Below are 10,390 nucleotides of genomic sequence, written 5' to 3' on the forward strand. Positions count from 1 at the left end.
GTCACTTCAAGCCACAAGAGCGTAATCGTCCAGCGAACCAGGAAAGCGCTCTTTGCATCTCCGGGTCCGTCCACGGTGTGAATCGCGTGCTCCGCCGAACCTCGGAATAGCCCCTCGAACTGCCCCATAACTCCCACCGCACCGGTCGCCTCTCCGCGCCGGCGAGGTGACCCGCGCGACGTTGACCGGGGCGTGCGTCCGGCCGCATCTTGTCCTCCTTCCTCACGGAGCGGAGCGCCGCTCCCAAATCGCAGAACCCGAAGGCCTCAAGGCGGGCGTAGCGATTAGCGAAGGGATGTCGGAGGCCGTCGCCGAGGGCGAGTCGGCCGTCGAGCTGCTGCTCCGCGCGGCGGCGATGGTGCCCGCGGAGCGCTACGCGCTGGCCGCCATCATCGTGGCGTTCGTCTTTCTGTACCGCTTCCTCGAGCTCCACGTCATTGGCGACATCCTCCGCGGCTTCCGGGGCGGCCGCGTCGAGCTCACCTTCCACCCCGCCTCGGAGATCTACCACCGCGTCGCGTCCAGGTGCCGCTTGCTCCACGGCAGGTATGGCCTATGAGGCTCTCTAGGCCTGGTCGTCCTAGTGTAGCGGTATTACCAGCATTGGGCGTGTTTGGTCAACTGTGATGTGATGGAATTTGCAATGTGAATCATGCGACGTATTGTTTCCATTGTGTGATGATCAGTTTAAGTTGGGAGTGATGATGGATTTGTGGTATAATTATGCAGGTATCTGGCGACGCCATGGCTGGCGAGCCCGCATTTGCAGACATTGTTCCTGGGAATCCACGGGATGCCGCCTTCATTCACGTACAAAAGGTTATGTTCGTTACCCAGGAGAGAGTTACATTCTACAATCTCCCAGCCATTTAGATGTACAGTGGACACTATCAAGAGTTTGTTCTTTCAAGTATAGTTAGCATCGCATGACCATATATTGCAATATAATTATATTTTTTTAGGAAATTGACATGATCTTCAGTATGACACTTTGCCCAGCATTTTTCTTTAAAAAAATATATGACTACTACAAATAAAGGATTATATAGTATGAAATTATCTTTTACCATGAATCTAGTAACATTGACTATGCGCTGTCATGGTGAAAGCTAAAAAGTTTGACAAAACAAGAATCGTAAAAGAAACATATTTGAAATTGGAGTAAGATCTAATGTCAATAAATCAATGATGCTTCTATTTGCTGTGGAGTGGTATATGCATGTCTCAATAAGCTTTTATGAGAGGCTTTAGCCAGTGGCGGAGCTCGCAGTCAATCCAAGGAGGGGCCAGTTGCTACAGTACACAAGCAGTCAGTGGTGATCAACGACATGTTGCTGCACTGCATCTTGCTTTGTTCATTAGAAGGAATGTCAAATGTCACACAAGATCAAGAGTTCAAGACCGTGCAAGCTTGAGTTTGATTCTAGTTCTAGACTTCTAAATGGACCAATGACATACTGAAATTGCTGCATGTTTGAACATCTGAATCAATCAAGTGAGGTGAACTCTTCATAAACTTTTATTGGGCAAGGGGGGGCCGCTGCCCACGTTGGCCGATGGGTAGCTCCGCCAGTGGCTTTAGCGCTGCAAGAATTTCTGGGCATTCTTGTCAGCCTCTTTTCAGTTCCATGGATGAATTCCTCGACATGTCAAGATCATTTGGTCACTCCATTGGTGTTCAGGGAAATTTATAGTTTCATAATTCAATATGGACCTTGCATGAAAGGAAGGAAAAATAAAGAAAGAAAGCTGAATAGCAATATTTTGCATTTCTTATTGAAACCAATTGTGACAATAGAACTGATTTTCTGTACTTTAAGCCCCCTAAGTTCTTCAGGATCTATGCTTATTTTTTAGTGGAGTGAACAAAAATTCTTTTCTTGCTTTCTTAGTTGGCAGTGCACTGATTAAAATCTCTGCACTGCAGACAGTTGTACACAGTTTGTGATGGTGGAACCATTGCTTTGGATTGGCTGCTCGCATCTGATTTCGAAGGTAGAGACACCCATATTCTGTGTAATATATATATGGCATGATGGTATTGTCTGACCTCTTCAGTTATTTTGCAGTTGCGGACGGATTCATTTCTGAAGATGCTTCAACACCCCTTGTAGTTGTGGTTCCTGGATTAACTAGTGATTCTTCCGCTGCTGTTAGTTTCTATCTTATTTTCTGATGTTGATTTATTTCTGTATTGTATTTGCATATTTGAAGAGCACTTTGTATTTCTGTTGTATTACTTATTTCTATATTTGCTAGTCATTCTAAAGATGTAATCACTTGCTGCAGTATGCAAAACACTTGGTTTATTCCATGGCAAGCAAAGGATGGAATGTTGTTGTAAGCAACCACAGAGGTCTTGGTGGTGTGTCCATTACTGTAAGTTATCTAACTGAAACAGCAAGTACTTAAAATCCACTTACTATACCATTTAAACTTTCTTGAACACTCATGATCTCCGTTTGGGTTCAGATTGTAATGCTCAATGTTTTGGCCCAAGATCTATGGCTCTTGTTAGCCATATATCTGATTGCCACCAATGATGGTGCAAAATGATAAAATCCACATTAAGTTATAAGTTGTCTGTTTACACTGCATCATGTTTCTGAGACACTAAACGATTTTTTTCAGTATCCATTGCCACTGGGTTTGTAATTTTTATTTCCTTTGGCAGTCAGATTGCTTCTATAATGGTGGTTGGACAGAAGATGTCAGAGAGGTCATTAAATACCTGCATCACAGATATCCGAAAACCCCACTGTTTTGCATTGGTACAAGCATAGGTGCCAATATTGTGGTATGCATCTTTCTCCTTGGCGTAATCTTAATTTTTTTCCAATCTACATGTTTCATTATTTCATATTCTGATGTCTGCCGTTTCCTGCTACCTACTGTGGGAAAGTGTTAGTTGCAGGTTATTTGTACTGTTAGCTAAAATACGCACAAGGTTACTTATTTTTCTTATGGATGGTAGTAGCTTCTTGCTAAAAAAGAGTCATGCATGTTGTCATATGGGGCCGACAGTACCAGCATCAGCCCAGGGCTCAAGATGCTCCAGGGGCGCACCCAAGGTGGTGCGGGCTTAGACTATTATCAATGGCAATTAAGCTACCAGTTAGGGGTTAAAACCCAGGGAGGTGCATGCGCAGCCAGCTGCAAAGCAGGAGCCTGAGGAGGCCAGGCGGCTGTGATTCATGGCATTTAGATGATGGTTGGGTCTTAGGAGTAATGACAGGGCTAGAACCAAGGAGCTTCCCTCCTTTTTATATCCTGTAACCGGCTTATGTTGAATCAAGCAAGAAGACACCTATTCCTAATCTCACTGTTATCTCTTAATCTTATCCCCTTCATCTTAATCTCAACCTGTCATGGGCATAAAGAGGGGCGCCGTAGGGCGCAAGTGTCCTAGTTGGGCCTTAAGCCCATTAGTGAATTAGTGTCTCTCTTAGTTATTTGTCTATAGGAATAGTACCATATTGTCTAGGCACAAGAGGTGTTAGTCCTATGTACCTTTTATATTCAGCCCATGGGGCACAATGGAGAGGAAGCAATGAATTATGAAGAAACAATTCTAGTCTCTCTCAATCTCTCAAGCTCTGGGCAAAGCATAAGGCCTAGTTATCCCAAAGCTCTTGGCAAAGCATAAGGCCTAGTTATCTATCTCAAAATATCCACCACGTTCATAACATCTGGTATCACGAGTCTGTCGATCCATCTACAGCTGCTGCCAATCCTCCACATCCAAAAAAAAATCAATCCAGATCGCCGGCCGAACCATCTTCCATGGCCATCCACCACCACAGCCCCCAGCCGCCGCGCCTCCATCTCCATCAGCCGCGCCAACAGCAACTATCCCGTCGATCCTCTTCGTTTCCAAAAAAAAAGAAAAAAAAGAGAGATCAGCCGATCCTGGCAGCCAGCAGCAGCGTCACCTCAACCCTAAACACGCCGCCGCCGCTGCCCCACTACGCGCCGCCACCACCACAGCCCGATCCCCACCACCATCTCGCGCAGCCACAACCCCGTTTCCAGCCGCTGAGCCAACTCATCCAGCAGGCGCGACCTCGACCCGTCGACGCCCGTACATGATGGAGTTTCCGCAGTTTGATGGAACCTCTGATCCGGAGGCCTTCATCAACCAGTGCGAGCTCTACTTCCGCCGGGAGCGCATCATGGTGGAAGAACGGGTATGGCTAGCTTCTCGCAATTTGAAAGCTGATGCCCGCGATTGGTTCCGCCAAGTCACGCAAGATGAATACCCGGCATGGCGTCGCTTCACCGAGCTCCTGCAGCGGCGCTTCACACCAACTCCGCGCCCCAATCCGCTGCACCGGCTGTCCCTTGGTGTCGACAACTGCTTGCGCAGCCTTGCGGAGATGACCGCACAGCTGGATCGCCTCCGGGTGCGTCTCGAGAAGGAGGACCGTGAACGCCGGGCAGCTGTACGCCTCCAGGCAGCAGCACGGGGACTCCTGGCACGTCGCCGAGCGCAGGCTCTTCGTGCCACAAAAGCATTGAAGGAGCAAGCAACGGTGTGCCTCCAGGCAGCAGTGCGAGGAATGCTTGTCCGTCGCATGGTGCGGCAGATACGCATGCTCCTCAGCTCGATGTTGTCGTACGTGTTCATGCACTCGGACTCGCCGATACGGTCTGCGGCTCCAATTGCAGTGGAGGTCCAAGTATGGGTGTTTCCAGTGCAGCGACCTCGCATCAACATCCAGCATCAGGCATCAAAGGCTATCTCATTCATCCTTGTGCCTGCCGTGGTGCTAGACACTTTCAGCATAAGAGCCAGCTACTTCACACTCCACCCTTCAGCCTACATGAAGCCAGCAGAGGCGCTCTTCCCATGGGATCCAGGTGGATATCCTTGTATTTTAGTCTTCAATAAAAAGGGGAAGCCGAGATGTAAAAGGCTTAACCCTATTTCGCGTCAGCTCTCTAGCTCGAGGACGAGCTGGGTCTCCAAGGGTGGGGGAGATGTCATGGGCATAAAGAGGGGCGCCGTAGGGCGCAAGTGTCCTAGTTGGGCCTTAAGCCTATTAGTGTTAATTAGTGTCTCTCTTAGTTATTTGTCTATAGGAATAGTACCATATTGTCTAGGCACAAGAGGTGTTAGTCCTATGTACCTTTTATATTCAGCCCATGGGGCACAATGGAGAGGAAGCAATGAATTATGAAGAAACAATTCTAGTCTCCCTCAATCTCTCAAGCTCTGGGCAAAGCATAAGGCCTAGTTATCCCAAAGCTCTTGGCAAAGCATAAGGCCTAGTTATCTATCTCAAAATATCCACCACGTTCATAACACAACCCCTTCACAATTGGGCGCCCAGGGGATCAACCCCGCGTCATTATCAACCCAAGCTACGAGTTTCGTAGTTGAGGGCCAGCTACCTTGAGCACCAACGCCCTTGGCACATGTACAAGCTTAAGTTTAAGTTTGACTTGGGTTTTCAGTTGTGATTTGTTTTCTAACTAGGCCAAGATAAGAATGAACTTAACTATTTTTACAAGAAACTAGGTGACACAGTCCATTCTTTAAGTCTTCCTTTGCATATATTAAATTATGTGAAGATTTTTTAAGAAGTACCAAATCAGTTAGAATTGTTCTCGAATTATCCACTATTTCTGCAATTCAACCACACTTTAGTAAAGCAGTTGGTTTTACTGAAATTTGGTGAAGGTTCATGAAACCTTGTAGCCTAGCCCCATTCATCAACCTGCTTTGTCTTCCTCTATACTTTCTTTGAGCTCACTCCACTGTTTTAGCCTTGTCGTTGAGTAATTTTGGCTGGGTTTTGATCTGTTCCTGGTACTCCATTCGCATTCACTATTGGTGGTCAGTCATCTGATAGTCATGGTCAGACTTGTGATTAATCTTGTACTTTTTAATGTTGTGTATACTGAATCCCATGATGTTCATGATCATTATTCCAATTCCTCCCCCAACCAATAATTTTTTTGAGAAGGCATAAGTTGATTTCAGAACATGATACGAACAATACATATTTATTCCACATCTTTGTACAGGTCAAGTATCTTGGAGAAGAAGGAGAGAATACTCCTGTAGCTGGTGCAGTATCTATTTGCTCTCCATGGGATCTGTTGGTTAGTTGCTCGATTGTTATTCACTAGTAAAACTTGGATGCTTATAGTGTAGAATCTTTTATTAAGTTGTGTCTTAAGAACTTCAGTTCACTTTTACACTGCTCCAAAGTGGAAATGATTAAATGAATTGGATCTTGTTCAGTTTCTTTTTACAACTGTTCCTAGCCTTGCTGGTGGTCCATGTCTGCTTGCTAGAGAATAATGGTCCATTTGGCTCTCCGTCAAAAGCAAGGAAATTCCTGTTTGCCGTGCTCAAGAAAGCTAGACAAAGGAACCAAACATGTTTTTTTTGTCAATGTATCACAACTCTAAATTACCCATGGATTCATCTTGAGTATTCATCCAAGTTAGATTCACTGCAAATTTAGGTTGTCACACTTGCAAATGTATTTTGGCTATAGTAGTTCTTAATACATGTTCTATAAAAATGTTTCTTGATACATTAAACAGTTGTAGCTTTGTCCTTATTATTGGCAACAATTCTCTGTAACAAAGCTTATGCAGTTGTCTGAAGAGCACAGTGCCATAACACCAAACTGGCCCTTATCCTCACTCTCTTTTCTCATTTCACTTCAATTTTGTAGATAGGTGACAGATTTATTTCCCGCAAGCTTGTGCAGCGTATTTACGACAAAGCACTTGCAATTGGTCTGAAGGGCTATGCAAAATTGTAAGCTTTCCTCACTAAACTGTTTACAGTCTACAAATTTATATGAGACTCTTTACTTTTATTCTACAGAATCACCACATCTTAAAAGGTACACTAGAATCTGGAAACTTTAGTTGTTAACAATGCAATGTTTTCTGGTCGGCTGGTCGATCCTGGTCGACCTAGGACCGACCAGGCAATTAATCGCGATTAATCAGCGACCAGGTCGATTAATCGACCCTGGTCGTCCCCTGGTCGTCCAGGCATATCAGCTGGTCAACCTATATATATACACCTCTATATATACACTATATTATACACAATAAAGGAAGCATCAAGACTGCATTAGTGTAAACCAACATTCCTCTTCATCTTCAACTTGTGCTGGCGCCTCTAGAACAGTCCTTGAACTATTTTTGATGTAAACCAACGTCTCCTTAACTATTTCTGGAGAACTGGGACAACCAACAGCATCTCCACACCCCCCACATATCTGCCCAGTCAAAAAAGCCCAAAAACAGAGCACACAACCTGGTCGTCCATGTCCTAATCGGACGATTAATCGCGATAAGTGGACGACTAATCGGACGACCAGGTTTCTGGTCAACCTGGTCGGGTCGGACCTCCTAATCGAACACTCCTGACCGACCAGGACGATTAATCGGACGACCTGAAAACATTGTAACAATGTAAAAGTGACTGGACCATAGTTATATAGAACGATGTACAAGTGAATGCGATAATATTTCCATGATCAAAGTATTTGTGGATGCTTGGACTATTCAAATGTAGTGATTCTAATATTTGAAATTGAGCATATCTAAGAGTGGTCTTAAATGCTTTATGCTTGATTAGTTTCATTTGTCCTCAAACAGACGAACTTGCAGGAGAGCTGTGTAGCATTATATTAACTAAAGAAGAATAAAAGGGTAGGAGCTCTTACAGACACACTGAAATTTTCTCAGGTTACATGGGCATGCTTGACTTTTAAAAAAAAGGCGCTCGACCTAAGCACCTAATTGCCTCCTGGCGCTAGAGCATCCAGGTAGGAAATACCACGAGTTCCAGCCATACAACAACTGCATCTCCTTGCTGGTGAGCAAAAAAGTTCCAGCTACATTTGGTGGAGCTCCATCAAAGAAACATCAGTTGCGATGATTCCAAAGTGATCATGTCCCTAAGACAATGAGGGAACTAAGGCCTTGCCATGCCTGGACGTCGACCATATCATTAGCTCTAGACACACTCCAGTCATCAAAGGGCGTCACCCCAGGCTGCGGTGGAAGGGCCTGCAGGCTGATTCCGAACTGTCATGCAAAAACACTGCTTACGAGCAGATGATAGATAATCTCTTCAGCCTGATCACAGTGTGGGCATCGAGGATGGTGTATTAGACCCCGTTGTGCAAGTCGATCAGCAGTCCAGCACCTGTTATGTGCAACCAGCCACATGAAAAAATGGCATTCGTGTGTTGCCCATGATTTCCCTATTGGCTCTCATTGCCTAAACAGGACAGCACCCTGAATAGGCCCTCACAAACCACAACTTAGCTGAGTATTCTCCTGAAACTGAGAGGAGCTAGTTAGGTGTCCTCCATGCCTGGCTGCATGAATTACTTGTGTTAGCTGTTTTCTATCCTTTGCTTGCTGCTGCTTCCACTATGGTAAAGTTTCTTGCACAGCAGTCAGAGGCATTATGAGAATATAACTGCATTCTGCCTTCTAGGAATGGAAATTCCAATTAAATGCACAAAATCTTTGGTGGATGCAATTCACCCACCTATTACTGCCACAAATAATAAGAGCATGATCACTATTCACTATTGAGGAATTATTAACCTTTGCCTTTTGCAGACATCAACCTGTCTTGGCCCGACTTGCAAACTGGGAAGGTATTAGAAAGGTTTGACTCTCTCTCCTGCAACCTTTGTTGGTATCAAACTGTGTATGTTTATAATAGTATTTACAGGGTTTTTTTAATAAATCCCAACCTCTTTAGCTTTTTTTTAGAAAAAGAAAAGGTAGACCAGTTCCATGCCCTCTTAATTAGTTTTTGTGGTTTGCTAGTTTGTGTTATGAAAAGGATAATCTTCAAGCTGCCAATTGTTTGACTAATTATGTAGCCTTTTGAATTCCTAGATTAGAGAAATTTGGTGTTTCTATTGATGTGCTCTTCATGAGTTCATATGATATCCCACTGTTTATTTTTCTTTTCTCTCTAATTTGGCAGTCACGATCTATCCGGGAGTTTGACCACCATGCTACTTGTGTTATTGCAAGATATGAGGTACCCTCAATCATATGGCTTCTATATGGCATTCACTTCTCTATTATAAACAGATAATATTTCAAGTACTGCTGTAACAGCTGATAATGTTGAAAATCTGAATATGTCTGATCGTGTGCAGTGATCTTTTTTCCCCCTTACAGACAGTGGATACCTACTACCGCCGGTGCAGCAGTGCTAGTTACGTTGGAAATGTTTCAGTTCCCTTGCTTTGTATCAGTGCTTTGGATGATCCCCTTTGCACAAGGGAGGCTATTCCTTGGGATGAATGCAGGTGAATTTTTCTTGTCAAATCATGCTCCTCATTCTGAACAGTTCTGTTTATGTATTAATCTTTAATCACTAGGACCTTTATTTGATTTATGGTCCATAAGAATGTATTAATCAGAAGCGTCTTGATTTGATTTAGGGCCAATAAGAACATTGTTTTAGCAACTACTCCGAATGGTGGTCATCTTGCATTCTTTCAAGGACTAACTGCTCGAAGACTATGGTATGTCTTCTATAAATCTGAAAGTTATATGATGTCAACATTGAGTATTACAGCATATATTTCTTCTGTTAATGGATAATTTGAATTTGATGTCATCTGATATATTTTGTAGGTGGGTTGGAGCTACTTCTGAGTTCCTTTCTGCTCTTCATGACAGCTCCTACATGCATAGGCAAAAGGTGTGCAGGGCACCAACTCATCAATGAAATTTGCCATCTTAAATGCTCAGCTTTTCTGTATGTTGACTAAAATACTTGGTCTCATGGTTAAATACAGGCAAATGATCATGTTTTGCACTCTTCTTTGGAATCCTCCATTGATAAGAGTCCGTATGTTAATCTCATGGAAGATGGAATGGTAGCTGCAGTAACAGAAGATGGCCCTGGCAATGATGGCTCACCTTTGAACCATGCAGTTGATGAAGAACAATTAAGTAACGAGGTGGGCGGTAGACGACAGAATGTGGTATCTGCGTTGAACCACAATGAAAAGGCCAGTGGAGTGGGGAACGAATGCCCTGCAGCGGCAACAAAACAGCAAGGTGATGACGTCCACAGCAATAAGCTTCATGAGATCATTGCTCCTGTCAAGAGATCTATAAACCAACTGACTCGATACCAAGGGAGGTCAGTCTGGTTGCTTGCCTATATTGCTTTTGTAACATCCTGGCCGCTCCTTGGCTCCCTAGCTTTCATCACCTTTCGGAAAAAGTTCAGGAATCCGTTGCGAGCTAAATGAACCCTACATGTATATATATTATTACAGTTACATCATGCAATACCACCCTTGAAGTACAAAGGCCATTTTTTTTCCAGGTCGTCATCCAGTTATCTATCTTAGCTATTTATTTTACA

The 10,390-nt window shown here is 44.1% G+C and overlaps 1 protein-coding gene across 1 annotated transcript; it reads left to right on the top strand.

The window, feature by feature from the left end:
* On the top strand, positions 1-10,390 carry LOC8062392 (embryogenesis-associated protein EMB8). The gene is made up of 14 exons (XM_002456662.2): positions 1-546; positions 730-819; positions 1,928-1,995; positions 2,070-2,152; positions 2,290-2,379; positions 2,675-2,797; positions 6,031-6,108; positions 6,693-6,778; positions 8,611-8,659; positions 8,987-9,043; positions 9,187-9,317; positions 9,453-9,536; positions 9,649-9,715; positions 9,813-10,390. Exons 1-14 carry the CDS (start codon positions 296-298, stop codon positions 10,272-10,274), a joined length of 1,719 nt encoding a protein of 572 aa, XP_002456707.1. The 5' UTR covers positions 1-295; the 3' UTR covers positions 10,275-10,390.

This window comes from Sorghum bicolor, chromosome 3, assembly GCF_000003195.3.
Source record: "Sorghum bicolor cultivar BTx623 chromosome 3, Sorghum_bicolor_NCBIv3, whole genome shotgun sequence".
Taxonomy (NCBI): domain Eukaryota; kingdom Viridiplantae; phylum Streptophyta; class Magnoliopsida; order Poales; family Poaceae; genus Sorghum; species Sorghum bicolor.